The sequence below is a fragment of the Sardina pilchardus genome, chromosome 23 (assembly GCF_963854185.1).
Source record: "Sardina pilchardus chromosome 23, fSarPil1.1, whole genome shotgun sequence".
Taxonomy (NCBI): Eukaryota; Metazoa; Chordata; class Actinopteri; order Clupeiformes; family Clupeidae; genus Sardina; species Sardina pilchardus.
This window is the reverse complement of record NC_085016.1, coordinates 968,409-989,434: the sequence shown is the minus strand read 5'-3', so window position 1 is coordinate 989,434 and position 21,026 is coordinate 968,409. Positions and strand designations below refer to the sequence as shown.

Sequence of the window (21,026 nt, the reverse complement as noted above, 5' to 3'; positions counted from 1 at the left end):
AACAAACAAAATTACAGTTATGTAGCTTCTCTATACCTTGTCTGTTTTGTCTAATGTTTATTCCATTAATGTTTGTTTCTATGAAATCAGTCTATAATGAGCACTTTATAAACAATTTCCTTCAAGAAGTGTGTAGTGTGTTGTCTGTGCTGTAGTGGTAGACTGTAATGGCCAATACATAAACTATTCCTTCACATGTCATCACATGGTCATCAGTGAAGTTACATGACTGTTTGATAATCATGATCTTCGTTCTCAAATCCTCCGTTTGCCACACCATTTGTGCCGTCAGCATAAGGGTTAGGAATGGACTTGGTCTCTTCTACCTTCTTGGATTTCCTAGATGAAGCAGATTATTCATACGTTCATTCATTCATACTTTACACATTTGATGTTTGTGTTACTTATTTCAGAGACATGACACTCAGGGACAGACTGGGACAACAAAATGGCCAGATGGCCTGGCCAGCTTAGAGCACATCTGCTGCATATCAGCAATCCCCATGCGTAGCTACATATCAGCACTCTCCATGCGTAGCTACATACAGTATCAGCACTCCCCATGCGTACATATCATCACTCTCCATGCGTAGCTACATATCAGCACTCTCCATGCCTAGCACTTTGAGATCTCTGATGTAAAGTGCATTATAAATAACATTTATTATTATTATTTATTATTACATATCAGCACTCTCCATGAGTAGCTACATACAGTATCATCACTCTCCATGCGTAGCTACATATCATCACTCTCCATGCGTAGCTACATACAGCACTCTCCATGCGTAGCTACATATCAGCACTCCCCATGCGTAGCTACATACATATCAGCACTCTCCATGCGTAGCTACATACATATCAGCACTCTCCATGCGTAGCTACATATCAGCACTCTCCATGCGTAGCTACATATCAGCACTCTCCATGCGTAGCTACATATCATCACTCTCCATGCGTAGCTACATACAGCACTCTCCATGCGTAGCTACATATCAGCACTCCCCATGCGTAGCTACATACATATCAGCACTCTCCATGCGTAGCTACATACATATCAGCACTCTCCATGCGTAGCTACATATCAGCACTCTCCATGCGTAGCTACATATCAGCACTCTCCATGCGTAGCTACATATCAGCACTCTCCATGCGTAGCTACATATCATCACTCTCCATGCGTAGCTACATACAGTATCAGCACTCTCCATGCGTAGCTACATATCAGCACTCTCCATGTGTTGGAGCCATATTGTAGTTTATTTGAGTTTGCCTTTTTGTAATTTGAGTTTTGGTTGCTGCAATTATTGTTTCATATTTAGATATTTATATTTAGACTGGAGACTCTTATTTAATGTCACCTTGATGATGCGGGGCGTGACCCCTCCCCTTGACGTGCCCTAGGGGCGTGAAATGTAACCATAATTAGCTGACGGTCAAGGTGCTCAGCAGGTGAGAGCGAGTGAAAGGCAATAGTTTTCGACCGCATAACTTTGACCTGTTTGATCGCATAGATTCGCACTATACTCAGCGTTTATTTTGTTGTTTAAGTCATTCCTTTGAAAGTCAACCGGACTGTTTAATAAATTACCTTTGGATATTACTTTACCGTGCGTGCTTTACCTGGAATGCGTGTCGGACTACACACTTGCTCACCCCGTGGCTATTCAAAGCAAGCTTTGTTTGAAATGGCCGCTACACCATGCGTAGCTACATATCAGCACTCTCCATGCGTAGCTACATACAGTATCAGCACTCTCCATGCGTAGCTACATATCAGCACTCTCCATGCGTAGCTACATATCAGCACTCTCCATGCGTAGCTACATATCAGCACTCTCCATGCGTAGCTACATATCAGCACTCTCCATGTGTAGCTACATACAGCACTCCCCATGTGTAGCTACATATCAGCACTCTCCATGCGTAGCTACATATCAGCACTCTCCATGCGTAGCTACATATCAGCACTCTCCATGCGTAGCTACATACAGTATCAGCACTCTCCATGCGTAGCTACATATCAGCACTCTCCATGCGTAGCTACATATCAGCACTCTCCATGCGTAGCTACATACAGTATCAGCACTCTCCATGCGTAGCTACATATCAGCACTCTCCATGCGTAGCTACATATCAGCACTCTCCATGCGTAGCTACATATCAGCACTCTCCATGCGTAGCTACATATCAGCACTCCCCATGTGTAGCAAATGCTCTACGGTCCGCTGCATTTGAGCTATTATATAGTGCCTGAAAGTCCAGAGAGTGGCCAGCCCTCACCTCCTCTTTACCCTAGCCCAGGCAGCCCTCTCCTCCTCCTCACCTCCTCCTTACCCTAGCCCCAGGCAGCCCTCTCCTCCTCCTCACCTCCTCCTTACCCTAGCCCAGGCAGCCCTCACCTCACCTCCTTCCCCTAGCCCAGGCAGCCCTCACCTCCTCCTTACCCTAGCCCAGGCAGCCCTCACCTCACCTCCTCCTTACCCTAGCCCAGGCAGCCCTCACCTCCTCCTTACCCTAGCCCAGGCAGCCCTCACCTCCTCCTTCCCCTAGCCCAGGCAGCCCTCACCTCACCTCCTCCTTACCCTAGCCCAGGCAGCCCTCACCTCCTCCTTACCCTAGCCCAGGCAGCCCTCACCTCCTCCTTCCCCTAGCCCAGGCAGCCCTCACCTCACCTCCTCCTTACCCTAGCCCAGGCAGCCATCACCTCCTCCTTCCCCTAGCCCAGGCAGCCCTCACCTCACCTCCTCCTTACCCTAGCCCAGGCAGCCATCACCTCCTCCTTCCCCTAGCCCAGGCAGCCCTCACCTCCTCCTCACCTCCTCCTTCCCCTAGCCCAGGCAGCCCTCACCTCCTCCTCACCTCCTCCTTCCCCTAGCCCAGGCAGCCCTCACCTCCTCCTTCCCCTAGCCCAGGCAGCCCTCACCTCACCTCCTTCCCCTAGCCCAGGCAGCCCTCACCTCCTCCTTACCCTAGCCCAGGCAGCCCTCACCTCCTCCTTACCCTAGCCCAGGCAGCCCTCACCTCCTCCTTACCCTAGCCCAGGCAGCCCTCACCTCACCTCCTCCTTACCCTAGCCCAGGCAGCCCTCACCTCCTCCTTCCCCTAGCCCAGGCAGCCCTCACCTCCTCCTTCCCCTAGCCCAGGCAGCCCTCACCTCCTCCTTCCCCTAGCCCAGGCAGCCCTCACCTCCTCCTTCCCCTAGCCCAGGCAGCCCTCACCTCACCTCCTCCTTACCCTAGCCCAGGCAGCCCTCACCTCCTCCTTCCCCTAGCCCAGGCAGCCCTCACCTCTAGCCCAGGCAGCCCTCACCTCCTCCTTCCCCTAGCCCAGGCAGCCCTCACCTCTAGCCCAGGCAGCCCTCACCTCCTCCTTACCCTAGCCCAGGCAGCCCTCACCTCCTCCTCACCTCCTCCTTACCCTAGCCCAGGCAGCCCTCACCTCCTCCTTACCCTAGCCCCAGGCAGCCCTCACCTCACCTCCTCCTTACACTAGCCCCAGGCAGCCCTCACCTCCTCCTTACCCTAGCCCAGGCAGCCCTCACCTCCTCCTTACCCTAGCCCCAGGCAGCCCTCACCTCACCTCCTCCTTACACTAGCCCCAGGCAGCCCTCACCTCCTCCTTCCCCTAGCCCAGGCAGCCCTCACCTCCTCCTTCCCCTAGCCCAGGCAGCCCTTACCTCCTCCTGTCCACGATGCCCATGCTGATGAGGTAGACGCCCAGGAGGACGGTCAGACCCATGACCACCCCGAACACCACCAGCCACACGGAGAAGGGCTGCTCCACAGGCGGCGCCAGCGTGGCCAGGAGACCCTCGAACTCAAGAGTGTCATCGCTCAGCTGGAACGCGCTGTTGATGCGCCCTCTGGACAGTCTGAATAAAAAATGACAGAACATCAAGTGATATACACCAGAACATCAGGGGAGAAGTGTGTAAGTACATAGATCAGTAGCTAAAGGGAAGGTCTGCATTTTGGACATAGGACTTCATTTCCACGTTAGCCAGTGTGACTTTGATCAGTGGAGACTTTTTTCAGCATATTTCATCCAGTCCTAGTTGCAGAGTTCTCTGGTACTAGGCTAGCGCAACAGTTTGTGCTAGCCTGACACTAAAATCAGTCTTATCCACTCCGCAGTACACCCGAGGCAAATCAATTATAAAAAATGTACATGTAAATCGGGCCTCTCAGCCAAGTATATTTGCATATACAAGGAATTTAGTCTCTGCATTTATCCCATCCGTGAATCAGTGAACACACAGTGAGGTGAATCACACACTAACCCGGAGCAGTGATCTGCCTTCATACAGCAGTGCTTGGGGAGCAGTGAGGGGTTAGGAGCCTTGCTCAAGTGTGTGTGTGTGTGTGTGTGTGTGTGTGAGGGGGTAGGTGCCTTGCTCAAGTGTGTGTGTGTGTGTGAGGGGTTAGGTGCCTTGCTCAAGTGTGTGTGTGTGTGAGGGGTTAGGTGCCTTGCTCAAGTGTGTGTGTGAGGGGTTAGGTGCCTTGCTCAAGGGCACTTCAGCTGTGGATGTGGCCATGGGAGAGCAGTGCTCAACCACTTCCCCCACCCACATTATTCCTATTGGTTGGGGATCGAACCCGGAACCCTTCGTTTGCAAGCACAAAGCCCTAACCAGTAGGCCTTGGCTGCCCCAGACGCCAGGCTATCGATGTAGATGTGTTGATAGAATAATGTTAAAACTCCAAACCAGGTGTTCAGAACGGCACTGGTGTTAATTCTCTCCATGACTACAGGAGAAGGACTAGGCAGGAGCCTACTAGGAAGTGTCTGTGGCAGTTTGGTGACAAGACACGGTATTTGTGGATGTAGAATGGATTTGTTCCTAAACTCCGTATTAAAATGAATATGCTGTAGTGTAGCCGTAGCCTAAGTGACTGGGTTGGGTCTGTGGGTAGAGACGATAGAGGTGACTGATTATGGAGTTTTCCTGCATGCTCTGATTTTGCCATCTAAGGGACTGGTTTGGGTAAAAGGCTAGAGACGCTAGAGTTGTATCTGCTCACCGTATGGCAGCCTCCACCTCTTCTCTTGGGATGAGCTTGGCTGAGTCAGTGGGATGTGTCACAACAAAGTAGAAAGACACTCTTTTGGTCTCTTTATACACGTGCACGTTGGCCGACCTGAGGAGAATAAAGAGGAGCTCATATGGCCTGGAAACTATTGCAATCAGTGGAGATACATTTCATTAGAGTATGGAAGAGATGATAGTGAAATATCAGCTATGCAACATTTGGAAAAAAACAAGCACAGTATTAGCATCTATATACCCAGTCCTAAAACTAGTACTTTTGTGATCCTGCCTAGAACATCTTTCAAAGAAGAGGTAGCACTGTTGTATGTAAAATAAGCTAGAAGCTAGTTTATACTATCCCCCTCCTGTGACACGCTGGTGTCATTACAAGTTGCAGACATGGGGGGTTGTCTATGTTAAGGTGACCAGATGTCCGAGATCAAAACCAGTGACATAATCCCAAAAATGTGGAAAACTGATTGAAATACATATAATTTTATCATCAAAAAACGGGGACAGGCAACCAAAAACTGTGTCTATCCCTGAAACCAGGGAGGTCTGTTCACGCTAGTGTACTGTGCGCACCATATCCACTTCCCAGCCCACCACCACCTCACCCTCGCCTCACTGACACAACATCATGGATCATGGATCATCAACATCATGGAGTTTTACTCAACTCACCATGAAATAACTCCTTCATAAAATACATAATCTGGCCACTCATGATTGGGATTTGTTTACAAGCTGGCACGGTGGCGTAGAAATCATTGATGTTTTCAGGTGTTGCTCTTACCACTCCTTTGGTTTCGAATCTATTGCATCATCCCCTCTCATTGCTGATTGGGCAGCTGATCTACCGACTGATGAGCTCTAGTGAGCTATCATGCTCCAGACGACTAGCATCTCCCTGAGAGGAGACCTGGAGTGAGCGTGGCTCGGCCACAACTACTGCAGTACATTTGAAGTACTCCTCTCTGGTCCAACTCTACTGCAGTACATTTGAAATACTCCTCTCTGGTCCAACTCTACTGCAGTCAGTGATGGGCAGTAACGCGTTAGAAGTAACGCGTTACTGTAATCCAATTACTTTTTTCAAGTAACGAGTAAAGTAAGGGATTACAATGGCAAAATCAGTAATTAGATTACCATTACTTTAGGCTGCGTTACTGCGTTACTAAACTGCGATTTTAATTGCTTTGTGAGACTGTCTGGTGACAATCAGTATAATGTCCAACGCATTGCGAGAGATGTAAACAACAGACGAGACAACAGAGTGCGGGAGAGAGCATGACCATGCTGCATTTAATAGCCTACGTGAGTTGGGGTTTTCCTAAACTTTTCCCATAGTTCGGGACTTGGACTTCTTTTGCTTATCTTTACTTCACTTTTATTGTTCTTTCTACTTTCATTTCATTCGATGACTTATGCTTTCACTCTGGACTGATGCTTCAACTCAAATGTCTTTTCAAATTCGAAATTGGGGTCGTTGACGTTCGAACTTGTTTTCGGTGGACATAATTAAGTTTGTACCGTCGGAGTCTTTGCGAGACAATGATCAAAATGTCCGTAAATAATAGAGCCTGTATCATCTGCGTTCTCTGTAGTCGCTTTCAGACATAACCCCTGCGGTAGCCTATGAGGTTTGCCAGACGGAGGTCCGACTCTTCGGTTAATTATAGGCTACAGAATCTATGTATGTTTGAGTGAGGGGTGGCGCAGAATGCGGCCGCTGTCACAGGACTTACTGTTTTTATTTTACCAACGACAGCACACCCGTTCCGAATATTGTTGCAACAATGCAGCATGTATTCTGTTACATCCGCAGCATCGATGAAAGATTGGAGCGTGACATGCAGGTTAACTGCGCAACGTTTAATTGAAACTCAGCAGTGACGCTCTCACATAATCTGAAGGAATTCACGTTCTTTATTTACAAATGTGTTGCATGCAGTTCATAGTTCACAGAACTCGTTTATGCACAACACTGCATTTGATTCTATTTTATATGATGGAATATGCAAAAAGAATAAAATTAGGCTGAAAGGTGTATTGCTTTATAGCATATTCAGGTTGTGTAGCCTTAGTGTGTTTTTGAAAAGTAACTAAGTAAAGTAATTGTAAAGTAACTAATTACTTTTGGGGAAAAGTAATCAGTAAAGTAACGGGATTACTTTCTTGGACAAGTAATCAGTAATCAGTAACTAATTACTTTTTCCAAGTAACTTGACCAACACTGACTGCAGTACATTTGAAATACTCCTCTCTGGTCCAACTCTACTGCAGTACATTTGAAGTACTCCTCTCTGGCCCAACTCCACAACTCTACTGCAGTACATTTGAAGTACTCCTCTCTGGCCCAACTCCACAACTCTACTGCAGTACATTTGAAGTACTCCTCTCTGGCCCAACTCCACAACTCTACTGCAGTACATTTGAAGTACTCCTCTCTGGTCCAACTCTCCAACTCTACTGCAGTACATTTGAAGTACTCCTCTCTGGCCCAACTCTACTGCAGTACATTTGAAGTACTCTGGCCCAAGATGCCCCCGTGTCCAGACGTTCAACATCAGTGGCACCATGTCCCTCCCTCCATGTCCAGGGACGGTTCTGAGCCACTGGGCCCATAGACGCACATGTGAACAGTTTGGGCTTCAGAGGCCAACCTCACAACCTGCAACCTGCAATCATCTTTAGAAGCGCTTTCCCTTTCCTACTACATGTCAACCACATCACACAAAATGGCTTCTTTCACTCCCGACTCTCTCAACTGCTGCAATGTTCTCTTAGGAATGGCACCTTGGTGACGCATGCGCTGCAATGTTCTCTTAGGAATGGCACCATGGTGAAGCATGCGCTGCAATGTTCTCTTAGGAATGGCACCATGGTGACGCATGCGCTGCAGTGTTCTCTTAGGAATGGCACCATGGTGAAGCATGCGCTGCAATGTTCTCTTAGGAATGGCACCATGGTGACGCATGCGCTGCAATGTTCTCTTAGGAATGGCACCGTGATGAAGCATGCGCTTCATTGTCTTCAGTCTGTATTAAAGATGTTTTGGTGTTTTGATACGACCTGGTTTTGATGTTTATTCAGAGTGAGAACCTGCACACTTCTACCTCTATACTTCTTTTTTGTAATGCACTGTTTATTGATTTTTCAACACAGGGAAATATACAAAGCATTTGTCAATAATGGTCAACTTGCCCCCCCCCCCTCTATACTTCTGAGAGAAAATGTGAAGTACTCACCCAAACTGTAGCTCCTCCCCCTTCCCTGAGTAGTAGCGTCGCAGTGCATAGGCCATGGTGGTCTTGAACAAAAACATCTCGTCAGCAGTCCAGGTGTACTGGGGAGCAAGTGGTCAGTGGCGTGAGCGCAAACCAAGAGCTAGTGATGGACAACAGATGCCTGTTTCCCTCTAACTGAATTCAAGAGCTAGTGATGGACAACAGATGCCTGTTTCCCTCTAACTGAATTTGGGATTGTTAACTTACAGCCTGCTCTCCTAAAGCAGCCTTCAAACTCAGCCTCACTTTCAAAGCATCCGCAGAATCTGGACAGTCAGAGAAATAGCATATCTGTTAGTTTTTGTTTCCATACTTCAGTGTCCACAATGCAACTGGCTGTTCATTTCACATGTAGAAGTAAGGGTTATTTCACGTGTAGAAACCGGTAAGGGTCATTTCACGTGTAGAAGTAAGGGTAAGGGTAAGGGTAAGGGTCATTTCACGTGTAGAAGTAAGGGTTATTTCACGTGTAGAAACCGGTAAGGGTCATTTCACGTGTAGAAGTAAGGGTAAGGGTAAGGGTAAGGGTCATTTCACGTGTAGAAGTAAGGGTTATTTCACGTGTAGAAACCGGTAAGGGTCATTTCACGTGTAGAAGTAAGGGTAAGGGTAATACTCACACGGGTCTATGCTTTGGTCCCATCCTCGTGTTCTGTTGTTGGCATCATTATCCTTCTTCAGCCAGTCGTGGAGGTCTTTAAAGTAGTCTAGAAGCGGCTGGGAATTCATCTTGGTTTCTCCAGAAATTTGTTCCAAAGCTCTGGTCCAAGACTTTGATCTCCCCAACTCTAACATCGACCTGTTTTTCCATGTGTGTGTAAACATACTATTTTCACACATACTCTCTCTTGTTGTTTTTGAATATGATACTGAAACTTGATTATAAATTATATATTTAATATGGTACATAATTCTATAAAATGTCTCCTGAGTCAGGGCAAAAAGAGATGTGTGCAATATAGCCTACGTTGTGTACCTAAGTTTGGTGCCTGCTTGGGTGGAGTTAGTGATGTCACACTTGAATAGAGGTCCAGTATGCCCAGCAGCAGCACACAGCGCTGCCTGGAACTGGAACTGGTAGACAGTCCTGGTGAAGTAGCTACAGGACAGGGCATCAAGGAAAAGACTGTTAGACTCTACACAGCTTCAGCATATGTGTATAAGAGGTGATGAATTTCACTCTTTTGCTATCCCCCAAAGCAATTCTGTTTCACCGGATGAAGGAGTAGTCTCCAGAGACGTGGAACAGAGCAGGAGGGTCACAATACGCCTCGTCTCTGGGAAGAGGCTCAACAACCCCCACCAGCTCTCTCCTGTGAGGGGGACATAGAAGAGAAGCCCAGGTCACCACTGATAATACCCTGCAAATCCAGAGTTCTCACCAGAGCACAATTTGAAATGTGCTGAGGAAGTCACTCTGGCAGTCAGTAATGATGCGCATTTCCCATGCTGTTGTAGCCCACCCCCACCAATCACATCAGTGTATCTGATATAGGCGGGCCAGAGGTGAGCTGCACCAATCACATCAGTGTATCTGATATAGGCGGGCCAGAGGTGAGCTGCACCAATCACATCAGTGTATCTGATATAGGCGGGCCAGAGGTGAGCTGCACCAATCACATCAGTGTATCTGATATAGGCGGGCCAGAGGTGAGCTGCACCAATCACATCAGTGTATCTGATATAGGCGGGGCAAAGGTGAGCAAAACAGATGATGACAGCGCTGCAGCGTTGAAGTCCGGAATCAGTCAGTAAACGTTGGTCGTAGTGTTAGTGCAGTGATATTTTCAAATGCATGCTTGGTGCATCGAGTTGGGCCACTCTCATTACTCCTAGCCAGACCTACATCTTTCTAGATTTGCCATGGTTACCCAGCTCTTCACATCTTTCTAGATTTGGGTCTGGATTTCCGGGCTAACTGATAACATAAGACGCTGGGAGAAATGCAGTCGCTTCCTCAATTTGTCAATATTTTCAGACATGCTTTGGACAAGGGCGTCTGCTAAACAACTATAACTACTAACATGCATATTTGTTCACTGCTCATGAGACTTTCTTTGGAATGCCTTATGGCATTATTATCTTATCCTGACCTTTTGTTGTTGGTTTATTGTATGGTGCAATGCTGTACTGTGTCTGAAAACGAGATGGTCAAATAAAATCAATCAATCAATCAATCAATCAAGCAGAGAGGAAGAGGAAGAGGAAGAGGAGGGCAACTGACTTCATGCTCCACCAGCGCAGCATCCACTGGTCCTTGGGGATGGTGCCCTGAAAGGCCTGCCAGCGCCACTCCTCCAGCATGTAGGTGAAGGGCATCGTGGCCACGATGGTGAGCGCCTGCTTCAACAGGAAGTTGATCTCAGTGTCTGGAGGAGCACAACCAGTTATTCCTCTAATGTGCTGTTTCAAACCTCAAGGAAAGTTAGCCAATCTGCGCAAATACATGCTGAATCATGCCAAGCAGAAGTGCTGAATCTCATGCCAAACGGAGCAGAGGAGTGCTGAATCATGCCAGGCGAGCACAGAAGTGCTGAATCATGCCAAGCAGAAGTGCTGATTTATGCCAAATGAAGTGCTGAGTGCTGAATCAATACACGTTTGTCTGAAAACGGCTCCAGTTTTCAGGTCACAAGTTCTGCCTTTTTCAACCATTTTGAAAGCAACTATTCATTTTGGTTACCGTTTAATGTTATGTTTGCTTTATCTTGTCATCCACCTGTCTATGCTACTAGGAGTGTACAGATCCACCGATACGTATCAGTAATAGATTTCAATGTTAAAGACGCGAGTGCATTGACACGCAAACCTCTACATTGGTTTATTCATATAACTCTTGAAATGAGTTCAATTGAACCTTTGTCCTCTGTGAAGTCAGCCGGCAGAAGCCCCAAGGCCAGCAGGTGTGATGGGGTGGCGGCGGACAGGGACATGATCTCCCCCACCGCCTCATGGAAGCCCTCGTTGGCTCCGTCCCTCAGGGGGTAGGAGAGGTTACTGTAGGCCATCTGGTACTGGTTGTGCCCCATCTCATGGTGGACAGTCAGGAAGTCATCCATGTTGATCTTTGTACACATTTTAATTCTGCAAGATATAGAAGAAGAGAAGAAGAAGAGAGCAACATGAGTAAGAGGATGTGAGAGGAGGGAAAAAAGAAAAGAAAGAAGTGAGAAAACCACAAGTGACGCTGAACAAAGAGGAGGTGAGAAAGGAAAGAAAGCATGGGGAGAAGTGGAGGTGTTAAATTCAAGTTTAAGTTCAAGTTCAAAGTTTATTATCATATACTCATAAAAAGCATTTACAACAGAAATAAATTAAAAAGGAAAATAAATAAATAGATACTATAAAAAGAGAGGTTGGAGGGTCCGTGTATGCTTCATTCATTTGATATTCAATTGAGAATGAAAAATCATAAAATACAAAAATGACTTGTTATTTCATTATGTGTTTATGAATGTGATACGAAGAAGCAATTGACGCTTTGTTTTTCAGACTTTCGATTTCGTGGTCAGATCAAAAGAAGAACATTTGAAAAAATGACTTAGGGACAAAATTGATTTTGATATTTATTTTGTTCCGACACTTTGTGTCTACTGTACCTGAAGTCCTTGCGATTGCCCATGTCCCATGCTGTTGGGTGGCACACTACACTCCTGCCATCAACTGGTTTCTCAAGCATTGAGTCGTTCCAGAAATTCTCATTCATTTTGTAAAGGCCAACTGACATAAAGAAGGACTCGGCCTCCTTGAACATCCTGTCAACAGTCCATTTCTGGACATTCAAGAAGCGGAAGAGAAAGATAAAGTGAAGTGAAGGACCATCACACCTCAACCCCACCAACATTTCTATATTGCGTTACTGTAAGTCCCACTTAATGAGATACAGTTGTTATTTAATGGAGCCATTAATTAGCATGATGCTACCTATACAGTTACAGTTAGAGTTATGTTGCTTAGCAGACACTTTTGTCCAAAGCAACAGACAAATGCAACAACACAATCATTTAATTTAGCAGTTGATCAGACTACAGTGTCGATTAAAGAGAATAGCAACATAAACAATAAACAGTGTCAATATAAGCAAAGCTAATGAGAATAAAACAATGACTAAATGGGAGAATAATAAATGAACAATAAAGTAATTCAATCAATTATATAATAACAATAAGTATGGATTTAAGCAATAATAAAAACAATGTCAATTTAATCAATGACCTAATGGAAACAAAACAACGCATACTGTAAGGTGAGGTGTATTACCTGTGCAACCATAGCATCACTGACATCAATATCAGTTTTTTCAGGGTAAGGGACAGAGAGTGAGTACAAATTTGTCCAAAATCTTCCCCACATGTCACCTAGAAGTACAGAAATACATCATACTTCCCCTCATGTCACCTACTGTAGAAGTACATCATACTTAGAAAACCAGCTGTTGTCATGGTGTGTTGTGTAAAACTATGATGCATCAAAGTATAGCCAGCCAGCTCCAAGGGTTGTTCATATCAGGACACAGCTTGGCTCTAGTTTGGCCACGTCCACACAACATACTGTGATATGAATTCAATAGAGCTATCAACAACAAAATAAAGCTGACAGTCAGTTAGAATCCATTGTTGCTCAGTATGGACAGTTATATTGCTGTTGGCCTAATTACTGTTTTGTAGTTGTATACTCTTAATAATGATCTGTCCTGTTGTGAACATCCCTTATCTGGTGAACCCTTAACAGCTGCACTTCCCCTGGCCCTGTTGCCCTCCACACTTACCCAGGAGGTGGGCAGGGAGTCCTCCCTCAGAGCGGATATGGCCGGGGTAGGTCTGCTGCAGTTTGGACCTCACGTACGCATGCAGTTCAGTGTACAGGGGTAAGATCTAGATGAGGAAATCAAGCAATCTAAACTAGATCCCCTTTGCAAATAAACTCTCTGCGATTTTGTACAAAGAGATTTTCTTTCCTTTTCCACCAAAAAAAACCACACAACCAACCTCTTTATAAACTTGACGGACGTCATCCATGAGCTCATCGCGCGTGTATTTATACTTGCCCTCCTCAATGGTTTCATAGTTCCATCTCCAGTAATCACCATAGTCTTTGAATCCTTCAATAATATCAAAAGCAGTATTGTTGTCCATGTTTTGACACCACTCTGGCTGAGTACAGTATATGGATGAAGGCCTGCTAAGTCATATATGTTACCGTCATTGATTACATGTTGACACTCAGAGGCGCTGCTTTGTTAGCACTGTTGCTAGTCAGTGTTGTTACCGTTCTGATGTCGGTAGACTGCATGAAGATAATTGTATTAAGATACTTCAATGTAGATATCTGCTCTTTTCAATGGAGTCAGTTTGACAGTTATGCACACGTTGGGGCTTTGGAGAAAAACTCTCTCGAGGTCACCTCTTCCATCCAAAGAGGCTGGATTGCATTTAAGGGTTACAATCTCTGCATCATTCATGGTGAATTCTGAGTTAGTGGCTCATCATGCCTATGTGTGACTGAACTGAGCCGACGAAGCTGACTGAGGTGGCACTGCTGAGCCTGGGTAGCTAACAGGGGTTATGGTTTGGGTGGTTAGGGTTAGGGTGGTTATGGTTATGTAGTTCGGGTTTGGGTGGTTGACCTCAGTTAACTGGGGTTATGGTTTGGGTAGTTATGGTTTGGGTAGTTATGGTTAGGGTTTGGGTGGTTGACCTCAGCTAACTGGGGTTAGGGTTAGGGTAGTTATGGTTAGGGTTTGGGTGGTTTTGGTTTGGTTAGGGTTAGGGTGGTTATGGTTTGGGTGGTTGACCTCAGCTAACTGGGGTTAGGGTAGTTATGGTTAGGGTTTGGGTGGTTTTGGTTAGGGTAGTTAGGGTTAGGGTGGTTGTGGTTTGGGTGGTTGACTTGGGGTTATGGTTAGAGTGGTTGAACTCAGCTAACTGGGGTTAGGGTTAGGGTGGTTGACTTCAGCTGACTTGGGTTAGGGTTAAGGTTGGGTGGTACTGTTGAGCCTGGGGTTACGGTGGTTGAACCCAACTGGGGTTAGTGTGAGGGTGATTAGGGTTAGGTGGTTGGGTTGGTACCGTTGAGCCTGGTTCTGGGGTTGGGTGGTTGGGGTTAGGGGTCGTTTGGGTGATTGGGTCGATACCGATGAGTCTGGTTATGTGGTTAGGGTGGTTAGGGTGGTTGGGGTGGTACTGTTGAGCCTGGTTATGGGGTTAGGGTGGTTGGGGTGGTTGGGGTGGTACTGTTGAGCCTGGTTATGGGGTTAGGGTGGTTGGGGTGGTTGGGGTGGTACTGTTGAGCCTGGTTATGGGGTTAGGGTGGTTGGGGTGGTTGGGGTGGTTATGGGGTTAGGGTGGTTGGGGTGGTTGGGGTGGTTAGGGTGGTTAGGGTGGTTGGGGTGGTACTGTTGAGCCTGGTTATGGGGTTAGGGTGGTTGGGGTGGTTGGGGTGGTACTGTTGAGCCTGGTTATGGGGTTAGGGTGGTTGGGGTGGTTGGGGTGGTACTGTTGAGCCTGGTTATGGGGTTAGGGTGGTTGGGGTGGTTGGGGTGGTTATGGGGTTAGGGTGGTTGGGGTGGTTAGGGTGGTTAGGGTGGTTGGGGTGGTACTGTTGAGCCTGGTTATGGGGTTAGGGTGGTTGGGGTGGTTGGGGTGGTACTGTTGAGCCTGGTTATGGGGTTAGGGTGGTTGGGGTGGTTGGGGTGGTTATGGGGTTAGGGTGGTTGGGGTTAGGGGTCGTTTGGGTGATTGGGTCGATACCGATGAGTCTGGTTATGGGGTTAGGTTGGTTGGGGTTATGGTGAATGGTTCGGTACTGTTGAGCCTGGTTATGGGGTTAGGTTGGTTGGGGTTATGGTGAATGGTTCGGTACTGTTGAGCCTGGTTATGGGGTTAGGTTGGTTGGGGTTATGGTGAATGGTTCGGTACTGTTGAGTCTGGTTATGGGGTTAGGTTGGTTGGGGTTATGGTGAATGGTTCGGTACTTTTGAGTCTGGTTATGGGGTTAGGTTGGTTGGGGTTATGGTGAATGGTTCGGTACTTTTGAGTCTGGTTATGGGGTTAGGTTGGTTGGGGTTATGGTGAATGGTTCGGTACTGTTGAGTCTGGTTATGGGGTTAGGGTGGTTAGGGTGGTTGGGGTGGTTGGGGTGGTTATGGGGTGGTTATGGGGTTAGGGTGGTTGGGGTGGTTGGGGTGGTTGGGTTGGTACTGTTGAGCCTGGTTATGGGGTTAGGGTGGTTGGGGTGGTTAGGGTGGTTAGGTTGGTTAGGGTGGTTAGGGTGGTTATGGGGTTAGGGTGGTTGGGGTGGTTAGGTTGGTTAGGGTGGTTAGGGTGGTTATGGGGTTAGGGTGGTTGGGGTGGTTAGGTTGGTTAGGGTGGTTAGGGTGGTTATGGGGTTAGGGTGGTTGGGTTGGTACCGTTGAGTCTGGATGCCTCGTTCTTCAGGTCCACGTAGTCCTCGTACAGCGGCCTCATCCTCTTCCCAACCTCCACCCGCCAGCCCTCCCACACGTGCAGGCGCTCATAGTAGTCTCTGCTGTTAGCCATCACGTGCTCCAGGCCTGTAGAGTACACACATAGTAGTCTCTGCTGAGTACACTACTATAAACACATAGTAGTCTCTACTATGAATCGATTCTTGGAATTTTATGAATCGATTCTGAATCGGTAGAGTTTGAATCGCGATTCGAATGTGAATCGGTTTTTTTGCACACCCCTAGTGACCAATGAGGACGCATTCCAGTCAACAACTGAATGGGCAATGTTCACGCTTAGGTGCTATCTGCCGCATTCAGTTCAAATCACTCTACTCTGAGACAGACCTCATAAAAACCCATCTACTGTTTTCTCCTTCCTATCAGCCAAGCCATATTTACACCCTTAGTGAGTCTTGACCTTTCCCACAAGGAAACACTATATTATGGCAATTATCTCCCCCTCATTATGGAGCAGAACTGATAATCAGAGAACATTCATCGAGACCTTTGAACACGATAATCCAAAAGAGTCATGATCACTACAGCTGTGTTGACCTGCTCTATCATGATCACTACAGCTGTGTTGACCTGCTCTATCATGATAGCTGTGTATCAGAGCTGTGTTGACCTGCTCTATCATGATAGCTGTGTATCTGTGTTGACCTGCTCTATCATGATAGATGTGTATCAGAGCTGTGTTGACCTGCTCTATCATGATAGCTGTGTATCAGAGCTGTGTTGACCTGCTCTATCATGATAGCTGTGTATCAGAGCTGTGTGTGTGTGTGTGTGTGTATCAGAGCTGTGTTGACCTGCTCTATCATGATCACCACAGCTGTGTTGACCTGCTCTATCATGATCACCACAGCTGTGTTGACCTGCTCTATCATGATAGCTGTGTATCAGAGCTGTGTTGACCTGCTCTATCATGATAGCTGTGTATCAGAGCTGTGTGTGTGTGTATCAGAGCTGTGTTTACCTGCTCTATCATGATAGCTGTGTGTGTATCAGAGCTGTGTTGACCTGCTCTATCATGATAGCTGTGTATCAGAGCTGTGTGTGTGTGTGTGTGTGTGTATCAGAGCTGTGTTTACCTGGCTCAAGAGTCTGGCAGTCAAAGGGGTCGTCCACTTTACACACTGTGGCCGTGCTGTAGATGGTGCTCATCTCGCTCATCAGCTTACTAAGCTGTGAGAGAGAAGATCATCATCTTACTGAGCTGTGAGAGAGAAGATCATCATCTTACTGAGCTATGAGAGAAGGAGATCATCATCTTACTGAGCTATGAGGGGGAAGAAGATCATCATCTTACTCAGCTATGAGGGGGAAGAAGATCATCATCTTACTCAGCTATGAGAGAGAAGATCATCATCTTACTCAGCTATGAGAGAAGGAGATCATCATCTTACTCAGCTATGAGAGAAGGAGATCATCATCTTACTGAGCTATGAGAGAGAAGATCATCATCTTACTCAGCTATGAGAGAGAAGATCATCATCTTAGTCCGCTATGAGAGAGAAGATCATCATCTTACTCAGCTATGAGAGAGAAGATCATCATCTTACTCAACTATGAGAGAAGGAGATCATCATCTTACTGAGCTATGAGAGAGGAGACCATCATCTTACTCAGCTATGAGAGAGAAGATCATCATCTTAGTCCGCTATGAGAGAGAAGATCATCATCTTACTCAGCTATGAGAGAGAAGATCATCATCTTACTCAACTATGAGAGAAGGAGATCATCATCTTACTGAGCTATGAGAGAGGAGATCATCATCTTACTGAGCTGTGAGAGAGATCATCTTATTCAGCTATAAGAGAAAAGAAGATCATCATCTTACTGAGCTATGAGAGAAGGAGATCATCATCTTACTCAGCTATGAGAGAACATCATTTATGTAAAACGTCCTCTACTTTGTATAGACAGCAGTCTCCAATACAGTACTTGCTTAGACAGTCAGATAACCCGGACATGTCACAAGACAGACATGTGGGCCATATCTTGGCTATCGGAAATGGAGGGTCAGAGGCCCAATGTATGTCACACCCCAGGCCTGTAAACTCACGCACATGACTACTGTATGTCACATCGCAGGCCTGTAAACTCACACACATGACTACTGTAACAGTGCAATAGATGTCACATCGCAGGCCTGTAAACTCACACATATGACTACTGTATGTCACACCACAGGCCTGTAAACTCACACACATGACTACTGTAACAGTGCAATAGATGTCACATCGCAGGCCTGTAAACTCACACACATGACTACTGTAACATGGCAATGTATGTCACACCGCAGGCCTGTAAACTCACACACATGACTACTGTATGTCACACCACAGGCCTGTAAACTCACACACATGACTACTGTATGTCACACCACAGGCCTGTAAACTCACACACATGACTACTGTATGTCACATCGCAGGCCTGTAAACTCACACACATGACTACTGTATGTCACATCGCAGGCCTGTAAACTCACACACATGACTACTGTATGTCACACCACAGGCCTGTAAACTCACACACATGACTACTGTAACAGTGCAATAGATGTCACACCCCAGGCCTGTAAACTCACACACATGACTACTGTATGTCACACCCCAGGCCTGTAAACTCACACACATGACTACTGTATGTCACACCACAGGCCTGTAAACTCACACACATGACTACTGTATGTCACATCACAGGCCTGTAAACTCACACACATGACTACTGTAACAGTGCAATAGATGTCACATCGCAGGCCTGTAAACTCACACACATGACTACTGTATGTCACACCACAGGCCTGTACACTCACACACATGACTACTGTATGTCACACCCCAGGCCTGTACACTCACGTGCGCCCCCTTGTCTGCGTCCAGCGCTCCCGAGCCTTTGTCCTGCAGCGTCATGAGCTGCAGTTTAGTCTCCAGGTCAGTGATCTGATCGAGGGGGAACGACTGAGCTTCGTCTGAGACCGTGCTGTAGAAAGCACCCCAGATGGCTCCCTGTTCAGCCTAAAGAGAGAAACAGCATTAGAATACAGCACACATGTGGCTCTGAGCATGATGTTGTAGAGAGAAACAGCATTATAGTACAGCACACATCCTCTGTGCATGATGTTGTAGAGAGAAACAGCATTAGTGTACAGCACACATGTGGCTCTGTGCATGATGTTGTAGAGAGAAACAGCATTATAGTACAGCACACATATGGCTCTGAGCATGATGTTGTAGAGAGAAACAGCATTATAGTACATCACACATATGGCTCTGAAACCGCATTATAGTACAGCACACATGTGGCTCTGAGCATGATGTTGTAGAGAGAAACAGCATTATAGTACAGCACACATCCTCTGTGCATGATGTTGTAGAGAGAAACAGCATTATAGTACAGCACACACATGGCTCTGTGCATGATGTTGTAGAGAGAAACAGCATTATAGTACAGCACACATATGGCTCTGTGCATGATGTTGTAGAGAGAAACAACATTATAGTACAGCACACATATGGCTCTGAGCATGATGTTGTAGAGAGAAACAGCATTATAGTACAGCACACATGTGGCTCTGTGCATGATGTTGTAGAGAGAAACAGCATTATAGTACAGCACACATCCTCTGTGCATGATGTTGTAGAGAGAAACAGCATTAGTGTACAGCACACATCCTCTGTGCATGATGTTGTAGAGAGAAACAGCATTAGAGTACAGCACACATGTGGCTCTGAGCATGATGTTGTAGAGAGAAACAGCATTATAGTACAGCACACATGTGGCTCTGTGCATGATGTTGTAGAGAGAAACAGCATTAGTGTACTGTACACATGTGGCTCTGAGCATGATGTTGTAGAGAGAAACAGCATTAGTGTACTGTACACATGTGGCTCTGTGCATGATGTTGTAGAGAGAAACAGCATTATAGTACAGCACACACATGGCTCTGTGCATGATGTTGTAGAGAGAAGATTGACAGAATAGAGCAGTGTGCAAACTGTGCATATTGAAACTGCAGCTGGCATGTCTGGCAGATTGAAGGGACTTGGTTGACATTTTGAATGTTTACAACTCTCACGCTCCTCCCCACTACCACTGAGCACCCTCCCATCAAGTCTGTGCTTGTTAGTGACTACGCACAAACTTTGATTGACAGTCAGATGTGCCAATGACCATAAAGTCCTGCACTGATTGGACCAGAAGAACAGGGAGCAGTGGATTTGTGCAAAACAAATGACAGGCTCTAGGTGTAGGTAGAAGTGCAGGTTCTTTCTAAAAACCGACTGCTTGATGTAGTTCTGTCAGAGCATAGTATCGGTTTCAGTGAACATGACCAAAACATCTTACCAACAGCAGCTTTAGAGATTCGGTGGGCTTTCAGACAGAGTGAGTTGAGAGTAAAGTGGACTTTCAGACAGAGTGAGTTGAGAGTAAAGTGTACTTTCAGACAGAGTGAGTTGAGAGTAAAGTGTACTTTCAGACAGAGTGAGTTGAGAGTAAAGTGGTGCTGAAGTGCACAGTCCAGATGGAGTTCTCATTCCCATTTAAATACATTTATACAGCAGATGCTTTAGTCCAAAACCACTTACAGTCAGAAGTCACAGACCGGGCCAATCAGCCCATGATTAATGTGGGTAATGTCGGTCATCTGCCCTGTCGGTGTGCTGTGACCGCACTCTTCAGCTTGTGAGAGTTCTCGTTGGTCACGTTGGTGCTGTAGGCCCAGAAGGCATGCGAGTACTCACCAGTTTCTGAGAGTTCTCCTCGGTGATGTTGGTGTTGTATTCCCAGGAGGCTAATGAGTACTGGTACATCAGCTCTGTGGCGTTCCCGTCAAACCTCTTCAGGAACTCTTTAGCGCGCAGCTCAAGCTCCGACTGGGCCGCCGCCCCCACCACCACAGCCAACACCAGCAGAACCCTCACAGACATGCCACAGAACCGTGTCCACCGCGTGTCCACCGCGGCACAATGAGGGAGCAGAGCTGCCAGCACGGAGTTTTATTAGCGGCCCTCCACTACTTTAGCCTCTGGTCAAAGTCACGTTCAGCCATAAAGGCACAGCCCCGTCTGTGCAAATGGAGATTGCTTTGATTAGAGAGTGCAGTAAGCTTGTAGTCAGATGCGTGCTGTTACGGCTTTTCGCTTTACCTTTCTATGGGGCCCAAGTGTCTACACAACTCTGCACTGCCATTCGTGACCAAAAATGTGACAACTCAGAAATATATGGC

The 21,026-nt window shown here is 46.7% G+C and overlaps 1 protein-coding gene across 1 annotated transcript; it reads right to left on the bottom strand.

Moving 5' to 3' along the window:
* Positions 1 to 55: 55 nt before the first annotated feature.
* Positions 56 to 20,727, bottom strand: ace2 (angiotensin I converting enzyme 2). The gene is made up of 18 exons (XM_062527796.1): positions 20,542 to 20,727; positions 18,655 to 18,813; positions 16,885 to 16,978; positions 15,731 to 15,874; positions 13,311 to 13,423; positions 13,091 to 13,196; positions 12,583 to 12,680; positions 11,922 to 12,094; positions 11,180 to 11,406; positions 10,547 to 10,691; positions 9,537 to 9,635; positions 9,299 to 9,421; positions 8,943 to 9,121; positions 8,530 to 8,588; positions 8,284 to 8,381; positions 5,025 to 5,141; positions 3,680 to 3,874; positions 56 to 339 (listed from the first exon to the last, which is right to left on the bottom strand). The coding sequence occupies exons 1-18, from the start codon at positions 20,725 to 20,727 to the stop codon at positions 222 to 224; spliced, it is 2,433 nt and encodes an 810-aa protein (XP_062383780.1). The 3' UTR covers positions 56 to 221.
* Positions 20,728 to 21,026: the final 299 nt, after the last annotated feature.

Coding starts and splice junctions, on each gene's coding strand:
- ace2 (XM_062527796.1), bottom strand. CDS start 20,727: ATGTCTGTGAGGGTTCTGCTGGTGTTGGCTGTGGTGGTGGGGGCGGCG. Junction 18,814..20,541: donor AGGAGAACTCTCAGAAACTG/GTGAGTACTCGC, acceptor TTCTCTCTTTAG/GCTGAACAGGGAGCCATCTG. Junction 5,142..8,283: donor GGGGAGGAGCTACAGTTTGG/GTGAGTACTTCA, acceptor TATTCTCCTCAG/GTCGGCCAACGTGCACGTGT.